The sequence below is a fragment of the Pyrus communis genome, chromosome 10 (assembly GCF_963583255.1).
Source record: "Pyrus communis chromosome 10, drPyrComm1.1, whole genome shotgun sequence".
In the NCBI taxonomy this organism is placed as follows: Eukaryota; Viridiplantae; Streptophyta; class Magnoliopsida; order Rosales; family Rosaceae; genus Pyrus; species Pyrus communis.
In genome coordinates this window covers 10,716,021-10,740,676 of record NC_084812.1, presented here as the reverse complement: position 1 = coordinate 10,740,676, position 24,656 = coordinate 10,716,021, and the positions used below count along the sequence as shown (strand labels likewise).

Genomic DNA, 24,656 nt, shown 5'->3' with positions numbered 1-24,656 from the left:
ATACTTTGTTTTTTATATGAACCATATTTTACTTCAAACCAATTTAAATTACAGAAAAAAAGAATTCGAATTTGAATTCAAATATTTGTGGTTGGGAGAAGGATTTTCTCATTTTCTAATCTCTCTCCACTTTTCTCCTCTCCTACTTGAACGATTACTGTTAAATCATGTCAACATTTTATATTAATTTTTTTTATAAAGATAATAAGATAAAAAATAAAAATGTGAGAGGAAAAGAAAAAATGGAATAAAAATAGGAAAAGAGAAAATCTTATTCCCTAGGCTGACCTGGCCCCAAGTTTATGAGTACTCAGTTTGGCCGCTCATGCAGTGTCCGCCCTCCTTCCATTCTGATTTCTGAGGCTCATCTTTTTTTCTGGTTCTGAAAGTTTAGTGTTTTCACATTTTTGCTATCTCAGCAAAACCTGCATCCATGCTTTGCATTATCAATGCTGCATTCCCTTCTTGTGAAATCCCTGATCCTGCCAGCCTTTGCTTCCAAGATCATCACATCCAAATCAAGAAAAAATATATGTTATTTAATTAATTAGAAAAATTATTTAACAATGACTCATAAAATTATCCTACACCAGACTGCAGCATATCCCTAATTACCCTCTTCTTTTTTTTGTCGAAAGTGTTTAAAATCTTCTACTCTTAAAAAATTTGATCACCTTCTGAGAACCTGTACTATTTGTACCTATACTGTTGTTCATTTGTAAATTAGATTTTAATTGTTTAACCCGAAGGACAATTTCTTAGAATCTTCATGAGATACAATATTAACATACATTATATATACACGAACCGTTTAGATTATAAATTTATAAGATTACATCGTACAAAGTGATTGGGGTCGTATTAAATTATCAACTGAATCTTCGTGAAACTAGGGTTTGATATATGATTGGTTAGAGAGCTTCTTTTTTTTTTTACCCAAGTCCAAAGTACTGGAATAAAAAGGAGTATAGTGTGCTTCTTGGCAACTTCACCCACATCCAAGGAAAGCAGTGAAAACATTGGAGACTGCATCCTCCTTCAAGATTTAATAGGTCACCGTTCAATTTATCATGTCATGACAAGACGCATCACATCAGGCATGCATGCATAAAAATATGTACAAAAAAATTAAAAAAATCACCATATCAGATATAAATACACGCATATACATGTTGGGTTTTGACTTGTATTTACAAGGGGTTGTTTTGAAATCTGATGGCAGCCTGCTTAGAGATGTACAACTCATCAGAGCATAAGCATAAGTTTGCTCCTCCTCTTCCTCCTCCGATGAGCCCAAGAATCTCCTTCTCCAATGACTTTGCAGATGCCATCCACCATGAAATCCGGAGGGAGGTGGCGGCTGCTCCGCCTGCTGTCTCCGCAGATTTTGAGTTCTCTGTTTCCAACTACTCCATGATGAGCGCTGATGAGCTCTTCTCCAAGGGCAGGCTGCTGCCCTTCAAGGACGGCTGCAGCAGCCAGACGCGGAGGAGCACCACCACTCTCAGAGATGAGCTGCTCCATGGGGAGGATCACGACGATGACGTCTCGTCATCCAGACCGCCGAAGGGTGCAAGGTGGAAGGGGCTCCTCGGAAGGAAGAGTAGGTCCCACATTGTGTCCAAGAAAGCTGAGAAGAGTGACGGAGATGGTAGAAGGTCTGGACTTGCGGTGGTTCATGAGGAAGCTCAGCATCATGCTAATATTAAGACATCACAGGTAAGAGAGAATTAAACTTTTCGTTACACCCATTTTGTCCTTTTTAATTTTGAGTTTTATATAACAGGTGTGGGTTAGCTCAGTTGGCCGAAAACATAATGGTTTAGCTAGGTCAGCTAGCTACCTCTTTGCCTCTGAGTTCGAATCTGCTCTCCTTTAATTCTAGTACTTTAGAATGTCACTTTGTCGAAGAAAAAAGATTTAAGCTTTATATGACATGGTGGTGGTGTTATTTTTTGTTGCAGGAGGTGTTGGACGAAGGAGGGTCAAGTTGGAGAGATGTGGAGATTGGAATATAGAGGGGTATGCTGATGAATTTGTAGAGGTGTGGGGAGTACTTTTTTTATTTTTTTAACCTCTTGAAGGCTTAGAGAGAAATTAAGGAGGATGATTATTGTTACTCTTGTATTTTTAGCGCTGTTTTTTGGGTTAAATTTAGAGGGGTTGTGGTTTCTGTTAGTGATTGATCGTTTTTTATTAGGGCTCTCTAATTATTGTCTGGTGTATTTTGATTTCAAAGTTTGATCTATTTAGTTTTTAAGAATTGGAATTTGGTATTTTTGGCTGTTCATTGTACAAAAATGTTTGCAGTTGAAGAACCTTCGTTTTTTTTTTATGGGTTGAAGCAGTTGAAGAACCTTTATGCAATCAAATGTCAAGCTCTTGTTCCTCATATTTTTGGGGGTACTCCCACACCTTAATTTCATAGGGAAAATGATTAGTTTTTTATTAAGCACACTTTTTGTATTTCATTTTTGACATATTCAATCCGAATGCAAATTGGGAATGAGAAATTCACTTTCCTAATTATATAAATAGGGCTTAATTACACCGGTGTTATTGAATTTGTGCTCGTGTTTTACTTCAATTCAATTTTCAAATCTCATTTCCCTCACCGAAGCATACTAGAATTTTTGATGTACGCATGGTTGATAAATGTGTTAGGCAACAATGTCTAGTTATATATATCAAAAGGGGATTAGTTATAAATGTGTTAGCCAACAATGTCTAGTTATATATATCAAAAGGGAATTAGTTATGACATTGTCCTTAAATTTGTACTTGTGTTTTACTTTATTTCTTCAATTCAGTTTTCAAAGTCTATGGTCCTTGCCTTGCCTTGGGTCCCACTTTAGCTCATTTGTGTCAAATTTTTCCCTAGTTTCGACGATTTTATTGCATCCGAATTAACGAATAAGACAAATGGACTGATCATAAATTTCAAAAATTAAACTCAATAACCAAAGTAATAGGGTACAAATTCAAGAACTAATTAACCCTGACAAGGAACTATGACCAAGTTGCATTGTTGTCAATTTCGGTTTCAAAAAAATTAAATAAAAAATTAAAACGAAATAGTTATCAGATCACCTTTAAATTCGACAACAAAGATCAAGGAAAAAAAATGAATAGGAGATGGGATAAATGTGACAGATGGTGCAACACAGCAACATGCAGAGTGCTATAAATGTGACAGGGAAAGAGATCCTCTCTAAATCTCTTCTATCAAAATCCACAGATCAAGTAATTTGGGTCCTTAAAATTTGATCCAACAGTTAAAAATAGAGCTTATTTTAAAAATTATAATAATTTTAGCTGTTGAATCAAATTTTAAGGATCCAAATTACGTGATCTGTAAACTTTGATAGAAGAGATCTAAAGAGGATCTCTTTCAATGTGACAGCCCAACCACGGCTATTGAACCTTTAAGCCATCTCCAACCGAATGGTCTAGAGGGCCAAATGGCCGAAAATAGCCTAAAAATCGTCTCCAACCGAAGGTTAGGCCAGAGGGCTGTAGAATCTGAGAGGGACCCACGGAATCGGAGAGGGCTAGAGGATTGGAGGGCTAGCTGCAAGCAGCCAGCCAGCCAGCCCGAGGCTGGCCATAAAATATAGCTTTCTTGTAAGTTATAACCAACAGGAATATATTTATATTAAAAATTAAATGTATTCCTGTTGGTTATTGCTTAAAAAAAAAATTTGAACTTTTTTTTTTTTTTTTTTTGGTTTTTTGGGCTAATTTTTTTTTTAAATTCTTAAAAATTCTAATTTTTTTGGTTTTTTGGGCCAGTTATCGTTGTAGTTTTTAAATTTAAATTGTTGGATTTGAATTTAAGTTGTTGTAGTTTTTAAATTTAAATCATAAATTATGTTTGGCCCTATGACTTTTGGCCCTCGGTTGGAGACGGTTTTTTGTGACAGGGCTAAAACGAGCCCTCTAGCCCCCTGGACCTCGGTTGGAGACGGAGGAAAATATAATCATGTACCGTTCATTAAAATATTAATATCTTGAAGAATTTTAAAGGGCCAAAAGGCTAAAACGAACCCTCTGACCAACCTTCGATTAGAGATAACCTTGTATATAAATTCTCGTATAGAAAGATACATATGCTGTCGTCAGTCAGAGGAAGAGGCAGAGGCTGAATCTGGAGAGTGTCACGTGCAAAGCACTAAAGGAGAGGCCAACAAAATCAACTAGTCAAAACCCCAACAGAGTTACAATATTGATGGTCAAAATCTCAAAGATCCCACTGCACTACTACTACTGGACACAGACTGGAGCTATTAAAGCATGCACCTAACCCTCACCAAGAGGTCGACTTCGTATGAAACAAATTTACTGTTACCATGACGTCTCAAATTATTAATACCAAATTTCTCCCATGTAAGATTCTAAATAAGAAAACCTACAAGAAATAGTAGAATTAGCTGCTAACGTGCGCATGAGCTTTTATTCTTGCGCGTTTGTGAGACCCACAAAGCAGGAGCAGTTGGAATCAACTACGCGGATGGAGACTAATCGTAGTACTCCTGTAAACCCTAATTATGCAAGGTCTATTACTATTGCGGTTTTTTTATCCCAAACCCCAAGTTAGAAATGCATGTTATCATCTCTTTCTCCCCTTGAGAAGGAAAACCCAGGTGCAACGGAGGCTATATAGCTTTGTGTCTATCATCCTCTTCAATTGATGCATGACATGAGGAGAGAGATAGGCACATACGATATATACTCTGTTGCACCGTCTTTCTCATAATTGATGTTTTGTAATTATAGAATTCTGAGATGAGGATATGTAATCCAAGGCCTCTTAATACTGAATTACTGTAATCTTAATCTGTATTCATAGCTGAAAGCTCTCCTAGCCAAAAAGGCATCACATAGCTAAAGTTACTAGTTGCTAGTCGTTTCCAGAACCACACAAAGCACAAACAGCCATCTTTTGGGTCACCGATATAAACTACAAGTATATTGAGACATGAAAACGTTACACGAAAAGGGAAGAGGATTTTACACTTCACAGTAGCATATTTACCAAGGAGCAGTAACCTCTTCCTGGAACTTGAGCGTGTTGATTTCAGCTTTTGATCTCAGGCTCTCAATGGCAGCGCCGAATTCATCGCACGCCTCCCTCATTTCCTCCAGCTTCACTTCGATATTTCTTATTCCTATTCCTGCCTGCGACCGCTCAATTCTAGCTTCTTTGTACATTTTTGCCTCCAATGCAGCTCCTGAGTCGTCCGCTAGGTTTGCAAGCCGACATATCCGATCATGTAAAAATCCAACATTCATGCCCAACAACTCGAAGGCCGTTAAATACTTGTCCCAAGACACAAAATCATCTCGAGGTGTAGTGACCTTGCAAGCTTTAATGGAATCGGCAATATTTACAGTTTCAGATATAGCTCCTATAATCAAATTAGGATTCATGCCCTTGATAACATTTTCATGAAGAAACGCTTTCTGGCTGCGGCAGAGCTTGTAGTACTTCTTTCGAACATCTTCGGGGACCTCAGAATCTAGAAACAACCCATCTACTAGAATGTGAAAATTGTCGTAACTTCGGATGTCCTCAAATTGAAGAGCTGCGGCAGGTGACTTGAGATCTTCTGAAACTTCCGAACCAGCCTCCTCACTATCATTTTCAGATTGTTCGGCTCTCTGCAAACCAATCTTTTTCTTCTTTGGAACTACTAACTGAGGAGAATGTGCGCGTTTCCTGATGGAGTCATTACAAGGCGTAGTGCTCGTTTCTGCATTATCTTTGTCTGAGTGTAACATCCATGAGAAATGGTAGAAACATCAATGAAAGTACATCTAAATGTAGCATGATTTCATAAATATATATGTATATATATATATATATGTCTTATAAACACATGATACTAGGAAGAAACTGATAAGCTCATATTTATATATATTTTACATCAAATTCACTTGTCTTTTCTTAGTTAGTTCCTTATATTTTTGAGCTATTTACTTTGTTTTTGTGTTTTGTAGGATTTGTCAAGCAAAGAAAAGAAAAATAGCACAAGTGGGATTTTAAGTAACAAATTCGTCAAAACTGCCTGTGCAGGTCAGCTGACTTTGGAAGCAAGTTGCGGACAGCTCAGAATGAATTAGAGAATGAGCCTTATATGCTTGGAAAGCTACGGATGTCTATTTTCTGGAGCATTCATGGATTGTTAATATCATTTTTCTAGAAGAAGTTATGGCCGTTTTAACACTGAAAGGTTTCCAAGAGGCTGAGCAGTTTGTAACTGACAAGAAAGCATTGACAGCAATAAATCCAATAAATCTAGCAGCCAAAACTGATGCAATCAAGAACAAACCAGCTGACACCTATTCAAATATCAGAGGAAATGGAATTAAAGATGAGGAATAAGAGGGAGTAATTGGTATAAAGGCTACCCAAGGAGTTACAATTGTTTTACCATTTCCTCTCACTTATTGTCATCACTAAATGGCTATTAGTGGGTGAGTTAAGGAGAAGAAAATGATGCAGCAAGAATTGGTTTAAAAGTAGCGTTGGGGAAGGAAGGAAAGAGTGAGCCTCAGTCGATTTCTTTCGGTTCTATTTTCTCAAACTCATGTCTATCTTTTGTTTTAACTTAAGGATTGTGTAACTAAATTTTTAGTAGTTAGGGGTTGTTTGAAGCCCCGAATATGATTGCAAGTTTGTTATGACATTTCGTTTGAATTACTTTTATGAATGGATGAAAATTGGTTCACTACTTTTCTCATTGATGAATTCTTTATGTGTTTTCTACGGATGCATACTTAGTAAGCATATCTAGGATTCTAATGCTATGAATATGTGTGTGCCTGCCCTTGTCGAATGAGAACCTACATATGTTCTAGAGTAGTACTTGTTAATTGCGATTAACATGTAAACCAATTTCTAGGATAAGTAAGACAACGCCAGTACTTACGAATGCCTTGTGATGACTCAAACTCTTTTCGTTCTTAATGATTTCTACTTGTTAAATCTATGAACACGCCATTCTAGATTGCATGTTAGGGACTAAGTTAAGTTGAAAACGTCATTCTCTTAACATACTACATAAGAAAGAGTAATAGGTTGAGTTCTAACATTGAGCCAACTTGAGCATCTTCATCTGGAAATAGAAGCAATTTGAATGAAACATAACATGTTTGCATGATTATTTGGTGGTGGATAGCAATTCCCCTAACTCGTTTTTCTTAATTTGCGAACTACTTAAAATCTGTTGTTGTCCTGTTTTTGTTCGATTTAATTTAAATAGCAAATCAACTCCAAAAATCCCAAAATTTTGTGTGAGTGTAGCTCTGTGTGTCTAGTGTTTGCATATAAAATCTCGTAGACTTTTGATAAGTGTAAATCGGTCTAATAATTATTTTTCGGTGGCTGGCCAGTAGGGACAGCAGCCCAGTTTTTGTGACATTTTAAGTAGTAAGATAAAACAATCTTCTGCAAGAAAGACCCTTATTTTCATATGCTACAATTGACAAATCTTAGTGTTAATAAGGAAAATCAATAGGACATTTGTGTGCTACTTTGTGGTGTGCTTTTAATCCTATCAGAAACAAACAGAGAGATTAATGAACTTGCCTGAATCCTTTTGTTTTGTATTATTATCCAAATTTAGAAGGCAAAGAGCCCCATCAACTTCAGCAATACCATTTGACCTTATTATGTAAACCTACAAGATGAAAGAAACTACGGTTACACATAGCAAACTTCCACACCGGCCAAAGAACAAAAGCATACAAAATCTTAACCTGTATGAACCCATTTGGGACACTTTCTCGATTATAATCCAACAGAAATGGTAAGTTGATAAAATGGACAAAATTGATGAGGGAATGTTGCACCCACTTCTTCAGAATTTCAAAACACCACAAGACAGAAATTCAAATAAAGCACTAGTGTTGGTCCTATTCAAGGGATAGGTTTGGGTATAAAAGATTCAAAACATTACCTTAAATTTTGTAGGTTCGACTAATTGGAAAACCAGAACATCTCCCTCGAGTAAATTGTGAGAAGCAGCAAACTGTCTCCAACCAGCACTCAGTCCGGTCTTGCATGCAATGTATTTCAACTGATACTGTCTACCACTTTCATCTTCCAAAGTCATTGTAATATCTTTATCTGGTAAGTGTGATTTGCAGAACAGCGAAGGAAGCCCCTATTACACAGAATACATAAACAAAATATAGGGGGGAAAAGACAAGGGCTTTAACATGTATATACAACTTCTGTTATAGATAATGTTCTCGCTTTCATCTACTGTAACAAACTTACCATCCAAAAACAACTGGCCACGTGTGATCTGACCAGAGATTTCACGAAGCTAGGGAATTGACGTTCTAGTTTTGATCGAACTTCCTGTGCTCGAATGACAGCAGATGACTTTGCTTGACCTCGTGAGGGTGATCCATCAACTGGAAACTCATACTGTGTATTGCTTTAAAAAAATTCAGAAAGACAGCATTGTCATGAAGCAAGTATAAAATTACAAACAAAAAGCGGATAAAATAAGCAAAAACTGTACAAGATGTTTCACTGACCTAATGGCCGGGGACTTCGCTGCGTGACTCAACATCTGTGGTTCAATAACGTGTTAAAACCTTTCATAATTCCCATAATCCCGTTCATAAGGAACAATGCCATTTCATCCATACAACAATTTTGTTCACAGAACAAAAGAGCTTACAAGTCGAGCCAGTCAAACACAATCACAACAAGAAGAAACATATGAACTAAATGCATTATTGCACCATAACAACAGTGGCTTCTCACCCACTACTCCTATCAAAATTCTGATCAACCAATGCCTCTATATGCTAGTGTGGGAGTACATTACATTGAAAAACAGGTGAAGTACGAAAAAGAAACGATTTTTCAATGCGTTTGTGTAATTTAAATGTTAATCCATAAGAACAATGGCTTCTCACCCACTACTCCTATCAACTTTCTGATCAATCAAAGCCTCTATATGCTTGTGTGGAAACTACATTGTATCGAAAACAGGTAAAGTATGAAGAAAGAAAAAAAACAATTTTTCAATGTTCATGTGTAATTTAAAGCCGACCCATTATGCCAAATCACAAAAACTGATCCACAAATTTCGTGTACAGAGGTGTCAAAATTAAGAAAACAAACGTTTAATTTAATTTAGGTTTGAAAGAAAAAAAGAGGGGGGAGTCATACCTTTGTAATTTGGGTATTGGAAAGCTCCTTCATAGGCATGGAATGCTCCACTTCCTTCTCGTTCGGCTTGCCTGGCTTCTTCACCTTACCCTATTCCACAAAGCACCGTAAACCCACATCAATTTCAATGAAAAAACAGAGAGAGAGAGAGAGAGAGAGAGAGAGAGAGAGAGAGAGAGGAGAGAGGGAGGGGAATGGCAGACCGTGAGAGAAGAAGGTTTAGGGTTGGCGGCGGGCTTGGGGCGGAGCCTGGGTTTGGACGGCGGCGTTTGGGACTTCCCGTCAACCTTCCGAGCCATGGTAAAACAATGCCCGGAGGTGTTTGTGTTTATGCCTGAATCATTTTCTGGTTCCAACAAACCCAAACCAGCCAGATACCATGAGGCTGTCTTCCTGCCTCCTCCCCTCCTCCTTTCCTTTTCCTTCCCCTTTAATTTTTTTTTTTTGTTTTTTTATTTTTCTAAATAAATCTTTTGGTTTTTTCATTTTTGTTGTGAAATGTTTGTGTAATTTAACGCTTTCTTCTGTTTATTATACCAAAAAATTAACCAAAAATTGGAGCGGGCCGTAACTGACACGTGTTTTCTTTGATTTTCACCGGACGAAAACGGCAAGTCTCCTTTCTTTCCCTCTTTTTTGTTTTGGTAGCAAACTAAAGCCGGCGAGGGCATGATACGACCATCTGTTTGTATTGAAAAATCTTGTGGGGTTTTTTGAATTTGGACACGTTGTAATTTGTAAATATTGTGAATATCATTCAATCTTATTTGTGCTATACAATTTTGGAATTAGGCAAGTAAAATTACACATCAAAATTTGATCATCGATTTGTATTTTTTTTTTCTTTAAGGTATATTTACCTTCACATGCTAATAACTACGGAAGAGAATAAAACTCCTATAAAAAAAAATAAAAAAAAGCCCTTCGTACCCCAGCACTCCATAACTGCATCAACGGTAAATTTGAACTTAGTTAAGTTGTACCGGGCAATATACTCTCCTTTATCCACTTAAATTTGGATCCATCCCTTTATAATTTAAATAATTTTAGTACAAATTATCTTACTGTTTTTTGAAAAAAAAATAAATAAAAATACACGAAGTGTTTCTTATTGACATCAAGGCCATCTCTGAGATTTCGGAGGTCCTGTACGAAATTTATAAAAGGACCCCTCCTTAAGATAGTTCCAAAACAAACTTCAGGACTTACTAATTGTAGATTTACAAATATCATTAAATAACAAGTAAAAATACTTACAAACATAACTTTCACTAAATAATCAAAAGCACTTCAATCTTAAACAATCAAATAAGAAAAAAAAGCTTAAAAAACACTAACTTCAAAGTTTTGCTTGAATATATATATATATATATATATATATAGCATTATTATGTAATAAATTGAAGAAAAAAAAATCGTTTTTTAGGGTCTTCTTATATCGGTACTTCAAATATCTCATTATGAACTCCAAATTTTTATATTTAGAAAGAAAATTTACACTTATAAGGAGTGCACAATGAGATTTTATGTTTATAAAAGCAATTTTTTTTTTTTTAATATGGTAGCATTATTATATATAAATTTAGATGGCAACAATTTTTGGGGGCCCTTTAGATTTGAGGCTCTGTGCGATTGCACATTTCATTCTCCTTCAACGCCCTCTCTGGTGGACACCAATATCATAATCAATTACATCACATAGTTCTTGCCTTTCTTATTATACTTTAGTTGGCAGTATGCAACTTTGTAACGATGATCTCACAAAAAAACGATTGATTTGGGTCGTTGGACCATATTCTATGTCGTCGAACATGTCATATAACAATGTTGTTTTAATTTTCTTAGAAAAAATGCCCTTTTTAAAAAGTCACCATATAAAATGTAGTACAAGTGCAATGACGTAAACATCACATTGACGTTGAACTACTTATTTATCTAAATAAATATTGTATCAGAAACCTAAATATTGGAAAACAACAGCAAATTGACTTTGGCTTTGTGCTTGTTCATGCAATAATATGGAATAAACTACAACATAATTACGTCAAAGGTTTGAATAAATAAATAAAATATTATGTCAAAAGGGTATCTCTTTTTCTTTTTTTTTTAATAAAATATTTTTAACACGAGATATTAAAGAATAATTATAATAATAGTTATAATTAACCAAAAATATTAAACTCGATTATTTATCTCTTGCGTGACATAAAGCGTGATGTATTTTGGTAATCCACTGAGAAATTGGTCAGTTGGTGCACCATATCACGATGCAACCTCAAAAAACAGCCGTTGGATTTAAAATCGTAGTCTAAAGAATGCAAACAAGTTGCACGGGACTACGGCGTCAGTTGTCCAGTGTCACGTCAGATGCTTACATAACAGAAAATTGGAACCGGATCCCTCCTGAGCGATCAAAGTAGGGGACCCTTATAAAAGTTATAATAATTACAGTCGTTGGATTAAATTTCAGGGACCTAAATGGGCTGCTCAGCTCCCGTCCCATGCTCAGGACGGGATCCGGTTCCCAGAAAATCTACGTACATCAGGGGCATATTTAATTTGCATGATTGCTCTTGTGCAACATGCTGTCATGAGAAAAGAAATCGGAACTCGGAATCTCAAGTGCAACATGCTATCATGATTCGTAATACATGAAAGAGTTTGCTAGTAAACCAACAAATCCAAAAACTAGTTGGCCTCTATTGAATATCCATCTTTTAATTTGAACATGTAGATGATCCCTTTTGGTTCCAAACATCCTGACTTGATTGGATTCGGTTGGATCTTGGGTTTCCTTGTACTCTTTGTTCTCATTCTCTGTCATCTTCTTGCAGCACAAGTCTCTTTCCCTCTCTCTCTCCCCATTCTCTCTCTACACATAAACTGTTAATATAATAACAATATTTCTAATGAATATCTGATAATTGAGACTTTTTTCTTCATGGATGGCTTCAAATTCAACAGCTTTCATCCGGGGCATAAATTCGTAAACAAATTTCGAAAGGGTTGTTCGAGTTTCAGTTGACAATCTCTCCGATGCCGATGTTCCTGAATCTCTGGGCGTTTTTTGGTGCGGATTCCCCACAATCTTTCAGACGCTGCCTCAAAATTTTCTATCTGGTTTTTGCATTCGGCTCTGCTCTCTGCCTTGGTGCTCTTAAAAGTACCACCTTTTGCTTTTTAAGATACATATACCTATATGCATATATATTACACATATACATATATATATATATATATATGATATATATTCAGATTTGCATGTTTTCTGCTGAATTTACTGGAAATTTTGATGGTGGGTTTTTGGGATTTTGATTTTTTGATCATATACGTTGCAGGTCTGCTGGTGGGACCCATATCTGCACTAATACTGATATTAGGGAACGTGGGGATAATTCTTGGTTTGTTTCCTGCACATGTTGCCTGGACAATCTACACTCTCATAAAGTTAGTATCTTTCAAACTACTCCTTTTCCAATTTTTTTTTTTTAAATCTAATTCTAAAGAGATTTAATACCTTTTTTTGTTTCATAAATGTTTGGGAATTTGCAGGATTCAAAGATTTGATGTACCACTTAAAATTGCAATTTTGTTTGCCTTGCCTGGCCTGCTGGGTATATGGCTGGGTTTGAGCATAGGTGGGAGTGTTCTGTTGGGTGTGGGATATGGCTTCTTGACTCCCTGGGTTTCCACTTTTGAGGCCTTTAGGCATGACAACCAGTACAAGAAATTCAAACATTGTATTCTGGTAAAATCCTTAAAGTTTTGGTATTTTGTTTTCGAATCTTTTTGTTTGATTTAGAGTCGAATTTAGCTCTACTCATTCTGTTTCACTCATGCAAAATTGTTAGGATGGAACTTGGGGGACTGTTAAAGGAAGCTGTACTGTGGTTAGAGACTTTGCAGACCTGTGTTACCACTCGTACCCGCTTTACTTGAAGGAGTTGAGAGAATCACCCGCTGCAGAGGAAGTTCGAACTCTAAGGTAATCATGTTGTGATTAGTGACTCGAATTGTTTTGCTTCTGTCATCAAATTATATATCAAAAGCTAAATATAAACATTTCAATCAAACTCTAAGGTAACCGTGTTGTAATTAGTAACTCGAATTATTTTGCTTCTGTCATCAAATTATGTATCAAAAGCCAAGTATAAACATTTGAATCGAACTCCAAGATAATCGTGTTGTAATTAGTGGCTCAAAGTGTTTTGCTTCTGTCATCAAATTATGTAGCAATAGCCAAATTTAAACATTTGAAATAGCACTTCCTAAAACAGCTGTTTTAATCTGAACTCAAATCTTTTTCGGGGACATATTGTAGGTTGATTCACATTCCGGCATGTATTATAGTTGGCGTGTTGGGGCTAATCGTGGAGATCCCTGTTTACACTGCAATTGCTGTTGTAAAGAGTCCCTATATGCTGATTAAGGGCTGGTATCGGCTGATTCATGATCTGATTACTCGAGAAGGTCCATTTCTTGAAATAGCTTGCGTCCCCATTGCTGGTTTGACGATCCTTCTGTGGCCAATTGTGGTTGTTGCAAGCATCATATTGGCAGTTTTCTCGAGCATTTTAATTGGATTGTATGCATCAGTTGTCGTATATCAGGTTTGCTTACACCAGACTGTAATACTAGTAATCTCCTTGGCCTTTCATGATGAGTAAAATTATACATCTTTTAACCATTTGTGGATGCAGGAAAGATCTTTCAGGAAAGGGGTGGCATATGTGATTGCAATGGTGGCAGAATTTGATGAGTACACGAATGACTGGCTGTATCTTCGCGAGGGAACAATCTTTCCAAAGTTAATGACTTTTCTGCTTGTGAAATATTGTTCTTTGAGCTCATTAAGTATTTACTGCACCTAGATTTTGTTAAATCTTTAATAGTAGCGGTCTCATTATGCGCAGCCAGGCCCAAATATCGAAAAAGAGCTGTCTCTCAAGCACCGGAATTCTCTGTTGGAGGAAATCAGCTGGATGAAGGTAAACCAAGTCCTGCTCGTATGGAAGCACCTGCAATGCTTATGCCAAGTGTAGCCCATTCAAGATCAGTTAGAGCCGTTATACAAGAAGTGAAAATGGTTCAGGTATGCGTTTAGATTATCAGCTGTACTTTTTCTATGAGCCTGAACGCGTCGACTCAGTATCTTTTATAGAGTACTGATTCTAATGAGATCAGTATCTGACTAAAGGTTCTTTGCAAATGAATTTTTTTGCTTTAACGAAAATTATATCCCCGAACTAGCTATGCAAGCTTAGGATGAATTCTTTGTGCCATGCACCAGAACCTTTTCAGAGATATGTAGTAATGTTGTAGGTAATGACAAGGCAATGAGTGCTGAGTGCCTCAGCTAGCACCGGAAACTTACTCTTTAAATAGCCCCTCCAAAAGATGTAGTAAATTTTCCAAGGGGGTGGTGGGGGAACGGGAAAGGGAGAGTGGGCGGAGGAGGTGGAGGAAGGGGTAAGGGAAGGAGGGTTTCTATCAGTTTTAGCTTTTAAAAGTATACGCATTTCGGCATTTGTTCTCTTTTGCTATATTTATTTCATATGAAATTGCCGTTGTTTAGCCCTCTCACTTGTTTTGTTCTGTGACACGAGTTTCTTGTACTTCAAATGCAACAGATATGGGAAAACATGATGAAATCCTGCGAACTGAGGGGCAGGGCATTGTTGGATGATAATGTAATAACAACAACTGACCTCGATGGATGGTTGAAAGCAAAGAACAGCAACGAAGCATCAATTATCGGTGTTGGTTTGCCTAGTTATTCATTCTTGCAGACTCTGCTCTGCTCCATCAGATCAAATTCAGATGGTTTACTGCTGCTGGATAACGTTGAAGTTAACTACATAAATAGACCGCATGACAAATTGTTGGACTGGTTCTTTAATCCGATAATGGTCCTGAAGGAACAGATTAAGGTCTTACAATTGGCGGAGGGTGAGGTTAGATATCTGGAGAAAGTGGTTCTTTTCGGAAGCAATAATCCACAACGCTTCAAGGCTTCGGATAGCGGAAGTTTACTACCTCAAGACGCTGTAAGAGCTGCTCAAATCGAAGGCATTAGTAGAAGGTATGAAATTTCTTCCATTCCATTTTCAACCAACTAAAATAACCAAACTATTCACATTCCATGGAGGAAAAAATGAACAAATTCTTATGTCGCCAATCTTAACAAATAGAGAGAGCAAAACTTACGTGCGTGTAGGGTAATACTTTATCTCGTACAGTCCAGCATGTTACGTTGCCATGTTATCAATCAAAGACCGAATCAACTTAGTCGATGATTTAAGGTGACAGGATAAAACCTGCTCTTAGTAAGTGGCGTTGACAAACTCCGGAACTCTGGAATGAGTATCATTGCTTACGCTGCATCTGAATATCATAGAAAATTGAATCGATCAGTTTTGTTTTCCGGAAGCATATCATATCTTTGTCTGGCCAATAGAAGCAACTGAACTTAGCATTAATATTTTCATGTAGTTCATGTTCTCACCTTGTTGTGGTTGTATTTGTAGGATGATTGGAATGATGAGAAGTATCTCAAAACTTCCCACTTACAGAAGGAAATTCCGGCACGTTGTCAAGGCTCTACTCGCATATTCCTTACCCAAGGAGGCTTCAATCGAAGCCGGTTCTGTTAAATCTACCATCTCCAGTGAAGATGTTGTGCTGGATGAACCTTAAGTTATTTTCTTCCTCTTATTTACATTTCCCCCTTCCCCCCTTTTTCACATTAGACTGTAATTAGAATTTCTCAAGGGCATGTATTTTAGTTCATTTGTCAGATCATTAGTTTATGAGTTCTTCCTTCATATTTTACTGGGGAAAAAATGTTAAAGAGAGTTTACCTTGATTCATCTTTTTTAAAGAAAAAATGGGTAAATTCACCTTTTTTTTGGTAAATTGGATTCGTGGGGCTTTGGTTATGTCCGAGTTGTGAGTGCGCAAATGCATATATGCAGATGGAAGAAAAGCAATCTTGATCTTCTTGAGGCAACATTTTCATAAAAATGGAAATTGTTCCATCGAGGGATTGGTTATATCAAATTGATTGGGTAGGGTTGATCCTTTTGTTAACAAAAATCTGACATGCTATGTTGTAAGTCTCCCCTGACGATTTAATCCCAGTTTACGTTTTTTATTGGTGGATAAACAATCTGATGGTGAAAGAGTTTAGCTTCATAATTGATAGGAAGGGTCGATATCCACAATATAAATCTAAAATCATAGATTGTTGTCTTTGGATTTATGGTCTACAATGAGAATCCAACATATAATTAATATGTCAAAGTTATACGATAATTGTGCAATACACTAGTGAATGGAATACTTCGACGCATTGGACAACTAGATTTCCGTGGTTTGAGTTTTGACATTCTCAATTTAGCATCTTAAATATTGATGCATCTCATACAGGTGATGTATTGTAGATAACCCCAAGCTATATGTTTCACAAAAATATATTATGTTAAACTACTGTATGCATGCAATTTCTTGCTTAAAAGTTATAAATTAAGCTACATCGATCCCATCTCAAAAAAGGATGTTAGAATTGTGAAAGAATATAATTAATGAAACAATCTATGAATTGTGAAAGAATATAATTAATGAAACAATCTATGCCATGGCCCATGTGTACAAGTTGTAGCCTGAACTATAGTTAGGGGATGACGATGAATAATAATAAGAGGAGATGTTTATTACATACGGGCATGGATACTGAAGTGATTTATCACAATAAATAAAAAATTAAAAAATTAAAAAAAAAAAGAGATGTTTAAGTATGAATGTAAATTAAGATTTGTTTGTATAGAGGAATAACTTCTTAATTCGAGTATTTTTGGGACACTAAAGAGTAAAGACCCGTTTAATAATCTTTTTTTTTTTTGTTTTTATGTTATTGATAGAAGTAAAACACATAGGAGGAGGGTGAAAAAGAGTAGACGAAGGATGGTGGAGAGGGACAGAGGAAGAAATGTACAAGAAAATGCACACAAAATAAAAATAAAAATAAAAATCTATTTTAAGATGCTTTCACTTTCAAAATTTTATTTTAATTTCTTCTTACTCTTATCACTTCTTCATCCCTGATTTACCGCATATAATTTATTTATACCTCACACACTCAAAAAGTAAAAACCAAAAACAAAAAAACTAAGGGTTTTTTGCGCAAGTAAAATCTGAAATTGTAAGCATGTGCAATATCGCATGAACTTTCAATTTTTATTTTTTACCACCTGGACTTTCTTAACTGTTAGAATCTACCACCTCATCCATTTTGCTATTAAAACATGTCACCTATAGGGATATTTGTGTCAATTAACTTTATGGGACTGTCTAGGTTCAAATTAGCTTCAAAATAATACTAAGTCAATATGGTACCAAAATTGGGGATTTGTACAGCCCCAGTTCAACAATTCCCTCCACAAGAGTATGAATAAATTAAGGCGAACCATACAGGCACTTGTTAACCTACAAAAAAAAAAAATATCTTGAAAACTCACTATAAATGAAAAACTAGATTTTTGCATAATTTTCCCTTCAATTCTTCAACCACCCTTGCATAAATCAAATCGAAATCAACTTCTCCATTTCTCTTCATGACATGACTCCAACGCCACTATTAAAAAAATAAAAAATAAATAAAAACCTTTTGCCTTCTTACAAATTGATTCCAGCTAATCCTAGGGAAATGAATTGATAAAAATAACCTTCCACGTGAACACAGTGGTAGATTCCAACAGTTAAGAAAGTTCAAGTGGTAAAAATTAAAAATTCAGAAAATAATTGCACACATGCTTGCAAGTTCAGCAGGTATTTGTCCAAAATTTCCCAAAACTAAATTGTTATCAACCCAGTCATAACTGTTGCAACAATTTGATTAAAAAAAAAGACGAAGATATTTCATTTTTTACAGAGTTCCTAAAAGCTTAAGCCCACTGATGGAAAACTAGGCCCATAGTCCAATTCATTTTGTTTTGCATAGCCCATGACCAATCACAATCTACTGCTAGCGACTCATCGAAAGCTCTTTGTCGCATTCTACTTACGAGAAGAATCCCAACGAACAAGGCACTTACTCGAAAAGAATATCCTACAAATTAAGGAAACAAGTCATTTTTGTTTAATAAATCTTGGTTTTTGGTTTTTAATAATTCTACACTAGTTGCAAGTAGAATTGGCTGCTTTTGGAATGTTTTCCAGAAAATTTTACTTGGTAAAAAATATTCGTTTTGTAATCTATTACTCTTCACTTGTAAATGAGAAGCTTTATAATCGAACGTAGCTATTGGCAAGTTCAATACCCTATTTTTTATGGTGGGTTCGTTGTGCCTTTAGATCAAGTTTTTCAACCCCTTAATGTAAAGTATGTTAGTATCACAAAAAAAATCTTTCTTTGAATGGAGTGTGTTGAAGCATACACAAGCATACCCTTGGTCCTTTCGTTGGTGTCGACCATGCGAAAGCACTCACTTTGTAACATTTTAATTCATTCTAATGTAAATGAGATGACAAATTGATTCGCAACTGACATCAACATTTCAACTTTAAAGTTTTGGTTTCCAATGTCTGCTTTGGACCGATATTATCTTTAATATTATGGATCAACGAATTTTGAGGTTTTCTCATATTTGTCAGTAGATTTCATTTGCTTATACAATAAGGTTATCGAATCCGTACTACGTTTTCACTTTTCTATCTGTACGTTTCACGCTTTTAATTTTAAATAAGAACCCTATAAGTCTATAACTTCCCAATATTTAGCAATTATTAACGGTTAAAATAATTTCTTGTATTCTTGTGTAAACTTAGAGCAAACCTACGGAGCTAGCCAGATAAGCCTATGTGTACTACACTACTTACCCTATAACACCCACCTATTTTGTCTCTCTTCTCTTTTCTGGTTCACTCTATCATGCAGCAAGTTTCCAAAATATCATAAATGATCGAAACAAAAGCAGAAACCAAACCCATTTTCAGTAGAGTGAATGGTTCACTTATAATTGCACTGAGCTTTTTCATGATAGAATCCACCACATGTAGAGCTGTGTAGGTAGATAAATTGGGACGATATCAACGTAATTAAGCCGACTTCGAAACTTTGACATGATATCAAATTGCATACTCCTCGACAACTTGTATTAGATAGTTCAACTTCTAATTGCACTGCGCCCTTTGTAGTAAAATCAAACAAGGCAATATCGGCACGAATAGTAACTGACTGCTGATCAGGCTATGAAATCTTGACAAAAAAATAAAGTCAAGATTGTTACTGGATTTCTGTGTCTAGAGCCAAAGACCTGAATTTCCGAGCCCTTGAAGAGAGAGGAAAAAAAAAAAAAAAAAAAAACTGAACTCTTGATTTGTGTAAAGTGAGCTGGTAGAATAAGTTAATAAAAATCGCTAAATTTAAATAAGTGTTTCAGATCTTAGGTCCGTCGGACCGTCAGCCCTGGACGTAAAGGTCCGGCGAGGATCTCAATTCCAAAGTATATACCATCCCTCAGAAAGTACGGATGAATCTATCAGTCAAATTAAAAGCCTCTGATCTGTTCTCTCTTCTGTCTTCTGTCTACAAACCTTCCATATGTTGCCTTCCCTCTGTCTCTTTTAACTGTTTTGTAGTACACACAGAAACAAGTAGAGAGTTGCAGAAGAGATTCAGTGAATTTATTTAATTTTGCAGTCGGCTTTTTTTAACTTTAACCCAAATTAGTTTCCGATCTCCGTACAACAGTGTAGTTAGACAAGCTAGTAATAGTAAATATTCTTTCTTTCCAATTCCATGCTTTTATTTGGGATTTGTAAAAAGTGGATTCGGCCACGCACTGGGACATTGGTTGGTGATGGTGGATCATGGTGGATCATGGTGGATCAAGAGGATAAGATCATCACTTTTCGGCCTTCATACACGTGTCCACATATTTCAGGGTATATTAATTCACACGTTAATTTATCCCAATTTTATGTTTTTTAAATTATATTTTATAGATTATATAATGTGATGGTAGATAGTTGAATTTTTACTCTAATAATTTAAAAAACAAAATCTGAACATCAACCGTCACATGAAATGATATATAAATATGATGTAAAACTTTAAGTAGATGGTCGCTTTGATATCACTTATTTCCAAAATATTCGAAAACTAAGGGAAAATAAGTACAAATTGTTTTTGAATTTACATAAATTCTTATTTCCTTTGCTCATATCAAAACAATATTCGCATACGCCAAAATATACTGGATTTGTCGACTGCATCTGCATGTACTGTTGGAACACTACATTTCTGGAAAGCTAGTTTTATCATCCTAGAAAACAGATACGTGATATAATAAATGTTGATTTTTTTGGAGAGATCAATTTTTTAGATCAAATTTGTAAATCATATGATGTGTTATCAATAAGAAATAAGCACGTTAATCAATACTTAAGTAATAATCAAATCATCAACAACCACGTCATATGGTTTAAAAAGTTGATCTCCTTAATATTAATCAATAAAATATTGTTCTAGTACTGAGTTAGTATTATCGTATGCTGAAACATAATTAAAAGACATAACCAGTACTATCTATTACTGTATTGATATACAATACAGAGACTGGTTATACTTACCACGAGACGGTGTTTCAATACGACGCAGTAATTTCTCGGGTATGAGAGATAAAAGAGTGCCGCAAAAGAATGAATAATACGAGATAGGTAGAGAGAATGAGACACCAGAAAATGAATGGAGAATAGGATTCTAGAAGCTTTGTTATTCCAACAGTCGTTTGTTCTCTTTCATACTCAGATCGTACGCAGAACAAACTGCTGCTGCTGCTGCTTCTTCTTCTTCTAAATTAACTTGGAGAGCTAAAGCTTAGCTGTACATAATTAAAAGAAGATAAACAAAGCGAAGAACTGAAATTAATTAGCAGAACCTAATTAAAAAAAATTAACAATGATAACAGATTATGCATGAGGATTATCGATCTTTATCGATTCCTTTCGATCACTAGTGTTTCATGGCTTCAATCGAATCCACTCGTATCGTCCTTCGAGCGGCTCGTCCTTCACGACATCATAATTATACCTGAAAAATTACCAACGATTTAGAAATTTCATGCTCGGATCGTGAGAACGTTAAACCTAAATTCGTACAAAATCATAAATTTTATTTATTTTTCAAAAAATGAGTTGAACTTTTACTTACTTCTCAATAAATTTTTGTTGGCCTTCCTTCTCCGTGGCCGCGAAGAATTCTTCGAGCTCCAACACGTTCACTACCGGTGGTGATCGTCGTTGAGACTCCGCCTCCTTTGGTTCCGCCGTCGATTCTGCTTCCGCTCGAACTTCGCTCGTCGGCACCGTCATCTCTCTCCTGCCGCAAAAGCAAAAGAACGCACGCAAAGAGAGAGAGAAATGAAATGAGACACAAATAATTTGAGACAAGGAATTTAAATACATTTCACCTACGTGAAATTCGAATTTAAAACAAAATTTAACTTTTGAATTTTGAAATTTAAGATAGGATGCAAAAATTACAATACTAAATGTTCCACAATTGTATAATATATATATATATGTGTGTGTGTGTGTGTGTATTTGTGTATATACCTTTCATCTCTGCTGGAATTATACGTCGACGATTCGACCTGGTCACTCTCATCGGCCTGCAAAAAATATGAATTAAAAATTCCAGTTAATAAAAGCGCGACGAAACTGAAAAATTCAAAGAATTACAAGAGAATTGAATTTATTGCCGAATTTATTTCACTAATTAATTTTGAAGTTAATTCGAAAATTGTTCACCTCCAGATCTACGAACTCGATTTTTCTATCTTCCACAAGCACGCTCGAGCCGTTACTCGAGCAGCAGGAGCTCTCCGCGTGATCCGACGTCGAAAAATCGTCGTTCGACGTCCGGACGCTCTCCGCCTCGGATTTCGGCGCGCTCCTCATAACGACGACGCGTCGTCTCGGCTTCTTGTGCTGATCCAAGTCATACGACGACGACGGCAATTCGACCAATTCTCCGTCCGCGCTGCCGGCCTTCCTCTTCCTCGCCTCATTCGCTGACGTGGCAGCTCGAGCCAGTTCCATCGCCGAATTCTGCAAGCTCTTCGTGTTCTTGATTCACTTGCTCTTCGCCGTCTCTCTCTATGGAGCTCGTTTCTAGAGAGAGAGAGAGAGAGAGAGTGCAATGACGACGATAATGATGGTTATGATGACGAGTCGGTTGGACGGCTGGGATTGATTTGGCTTATAAGTGCGGGGTGGCAAAAGGTGGTCCAGACTCCGTTAACAGTGACGGGGAATCTGGAAACGGGCGTTTTGACGGCGCCGTTACGTAGATCTGGGGCGCACCGAACATTAGTCGAACTGGACGCCGCCACGTGGATGGGGCGCACGTAGAAGATAACAGGAGGGGGTGAAATAATGGAGATTTTTCAGTATGATTGTTACACGGAGTAGTAATTATTATACAAATTGTGACATATATGTACTAAAAAAATTAATAATTTAAACAATAATATTTGTCATCAATTTTACTAAAATACGTAATGTACTATTTATATTCATGTCATAATGAAAATTTTCTTATGCACGACAGTTCAAGTTCTGCGGCTGTACGGTTGTGGAATTCAGTGAATTACGCGCAGTATAACAGAGCTGAATTACTTATATACCCTTGTCGAACAGAGCTGAATGACTTATATACCCTTGTGCTTATTTGGCAGCATCTGTACTGCCATCCGCTCGTTTGTTTTACTTGTTCTCCGTAATTACAAATGAGATAATGATTGTTTTTGCATGTTAATCTGCACGTTTAGGCCGATTAATGACTGTAAAGAAAGACTGATGAATTAGTTTTGGAAACTTATGGCCAAATTGCCAATGGGTGCTTGCATAGGAGAAAGTTTTACAGAACTTGTAAATTAAACAAGCATAAATGATCAACCGCGTTATCCTTCACATTCTTTGTGAGAGTTCGACTTTTGACTTTCTAACCTTTAATAAAAATATATAAGATTTTTTTTTCTCCATTAGATAGAATAGTATGAAATTTGTAAATTAAACAAATATAAATGATCAACCGCGTTAACAGTTTTCGAGTTTGAAGCAACCTAAAATAAGGGCGTTATATATGCCTAATTATCAACATATTTCAGCCATACATAGGGCAAATACAAGATTCACACATATGAAGAATATGACTTCTAGTGCTTGCAAACAAACATATGTAGATAAAAATAATAATAAGAGATGTTGCAAGACATTGCTGAAAGATATGAAGGATTCATGGAAACCTACAGATGAAAAGTTTTAAACCTCATGGGATAAGAAAACGACATGCTTTTATCTAGACATTGTAGAGAAGGACGCAGCTCCAGATCACCTCATAACCCTAAAGTACCATGCATTGAACAATAGATCCAACAAATTCAATCTGCTCATCTCCGAGACTCTAGTGAAGAACTACGAAATCGACTTCATAGTAAACAAACTCGCATATAACAAGGATATCAAAGTCGTGTAAACTGAGACTGCAAAACTAGCCTAAAGCAAGACCACTCATACCGAGTTTTTTAAGTTATAACAAGCGACAAAGACATAGACTCGAAAGAACAGTGGCACTCACAACCTTAAAAACGATTCCAAAAACGCTAACACTCGAATAAAACAACAAACGAAAAATAACACACAATTTTACTTAGCATGACCTACTCATCAATTCCTCGTGTACTCCTCTCAAACACATACCAGATAAGCGTCGTCGTCATATATAACCAAACCTGGTTCCATAATGCTCTAGTTGACGAGTTCAATACGTTAGACGACTTAAATAGAAACGAGTCATGACTCGAAAGCCTCGATAGCTTGTGGGATACGAAGTGGGAAATTTGTTTGTCCCTAGGAAACACAAGAAATCAAGACAAAAAAAAAAACACCAATTCAATGGAGATTTATCGAGACAAAAGAGATGCCAGGAATTTGACCATGAAAATCCATCAAATAGAAAAGATCCGCTTGTTTCCTCTGCCATCAACGTTGCTTTGTAAAGATCCGCTTTTTTTCTCTCTACGTCTTGCTAGGGTTTTGATTTGTTATCTACTTTACTTTAATCACATTCTTTTTCACAATTAGTTGTATTGATTTGTTGAATATCCGTTCTTCAATCATCAAACAACTTTGCTAATCACTCGCGAATAATTACTATTAGATGAAACTTTATGGATGACACTATCTGACATTAATTAAAGTCATCATTGTAGTAGTGCTTATACATTTTTAGGCACTACTCGGTGGCGGGCAGAAGCCTAGCTTAGACATCTAGGCGGGACCTAAACGATATGTTTAATTTTAATTAAACTTCTTATATCACGTATAAATTAATGTCTACTTATACTTTAAAATATATATAATTGTTGGGATACATAAGTTACAAAATTGAATGACATAA

At 36.1% G+C, this 24,656-nt stretch overlaps 4 protein-coding genes across 4 annotated transcripts; 2 read left to right on the top strand and 2 right to left on the bottom strand.

Annotated features, from left to right (window-relative positions):
• Positions 1-1,042: 1,042 nt before the first annotated feature.
• Positions 1,043-2,367, top strand: LOC137746534 (uncharacterized). Its single transcript, XM_068486552.1, has 2 exons — positions 1,043-1,719; positions 1,965-2,367. Exons 1-2 carry the CDS (start codon positions 1,216-1,218, stop codon positions 2,016-2,018), a joined length of 558 nt encoding a protein of 185 aa, XP_068342653.1. The 5' UTR covers positions 1,043-1,215; the 3' UTR covers positions 2,019-2,367.
• Positions 2,368-4,827: 2,460 nt separating this feature from the next.
• On the bottom strand, positions 4,828-9,671 carry LOC137748320 (B3 domain-containing protein Os01g0234100-like). The gene is made up of 7 exons (XM_068488462.1): positions 9,397-9,671; positions 9,194-9,283; positions 8,551-8,585; positions 8,285-8,447; positions 7,962-8,168; positions 7,592-7,682; positions 4,828-5,768 (listed from the first exon to the last, which is right to left on the bottom strand). Exons 1-7 carry the CDS (start codon positions 9,490-9,492, stop codon positions 5,032-5,034), a joined length of 1,419 nt encoding a protein of 472 aa, XP_068344563.1. The 5' UTR covers positions 9,493-9,671; the 3' UTR covers positions 4,828-5,031.
• A 2,368-nt stretch (positions 9,672-12,039) lies between these two features.
• LOC137748900 (uncharacterized membrane protein At3g27390-like) lies at positions 12,040-16,023 on the top strand. The gene is made up of 9 exons (XM_068489092.1): positions 12,040-12,356; positions 12,532-12,640; positions 12,746-12,941; positions 13,045-13,178; positions 13,515-13,803; positions 13,894-14,000; positions 14,111-14,285; positions 14,824-15,275; positions 15,721-16,023. The coding sequence occupies exons 1-9, from the start codon at positions 12,230-12,232 to the stop codon at positions 15,887-15,889; spliced, it is 1,758 nt and encodes a 585-aa protein (XP_068345193.1). The 5' UTR covers positions 12,040-12,229; the 3' UTR covers positions 15,890-16,023.
• Positions 16,024-20,926: 4,903 nt separating this feature from the next.
• On the bottom strand, positions 20,927-22,435 carry LOC137748531 (cyclin-dependent kinase inhibitor 7-like). The gene is made up of 4 exons (XM_068488698.1): positions 22,004-22,435; positions 21,809-21,864; positions 21,405-21,572; positions 20,927-21,284 (listed from the first exon to the last, which is right to left on the bottom strand). Exons 1-4 carry the CDS (start codon positions 22,292-22,294, stop codon positions 21,215-21,217), a joined length of 585 nt encoding a protein of 194 aa, XP_068344799.1. The 5' UTR covers positions 22,295-22,435; the 3' UTR covers positions 20,927-21,214.
• Positions 22,436-24,656: the final 2,221 nt, after the last annotated feature.

Excerpts from the sequence above, each read along its gene's own strand:
- LOC137748900 (XM_068489092.1), top strand. The coding sequence starts at position 12,230 with ATGCCGATGTTCCTGAATCTCTGGGCGTTTTTTGGTGCGGATTCCCCA. Across the intron at positions 12,942-13,044 it reads AATTCAAACATTGTATTCTG|GATGGAACTTGGGGGACTGT; the intron begins GTAAAATCCTTA and ends CAAAATTGTTAG. Across the intron at positions 13,179-13,514 it reads GAGGAAGTTCGAACTCTAAG|GTTGATTCACATTCCGGCAT; the intron begins GTAATCATGTTG and ends GACATATTGTAG.
- LOC137748531 (XM_068488698.1), bottom strand. The coding sequence starts at position 22,294 with ATGGAACTGGCTCGAGCTGCCACGTCAGCGAATGAGGCGAGGAAGAGG. Across the intron at positions 21,865-22,003 it reads TCGAGTTCGTAGATCTGGAG|GCCGATGAGAGTGACCAGGT; the intron begins GTGAACAATTTT and ends TATTTTTTGCAG. Across the intron at positions 21,285-21,404 it reads CAACAAAAATTTATTGAGAA|GTATAATTATGATGTCGTGA; the intron begins GTAAGTAAAAGT and ends GTAATTTTTCAG.
- LOC137746534 (XM_068486552.1), top strand. The coding sequence starts at position 1,216 with ATGGCAGCCTGCTTAGAGATGTACAACTCATCAGAGCATAAGCATAAG. Across the intron at positions 1,720-1,964 it reads CTAATATTAAGACATCACAG|GAGGTGTTGGACGAAGGAGG; the intron begins GTAAGAGAGAAT and ends TTTTTGTTGCAG.
- LOC137748320 (XM_068488462.1), bottom strand. The coding sequence starts at position 9,492 with ATGGCTCGGAAGGTTGACGGGAAGTCCCAAACGCCGCCGTCCAAACCC. Across the intron at positions 9,284-9,396 it reads CTAAACCTTCTTCTCTCACG|GGTAAGGTGAAGAAGCCAGG; the intron begins GTCTGCCATTCC and ends TTTGTGGAATAG. Across the intron at positions 7,683-7,961 it reads TCGAACCTACAAAATTTAAG|GTTTACATAATAAGGTCAAA; the intron begins GTAATGTTTTGA and ends TTCATCTTGTAG.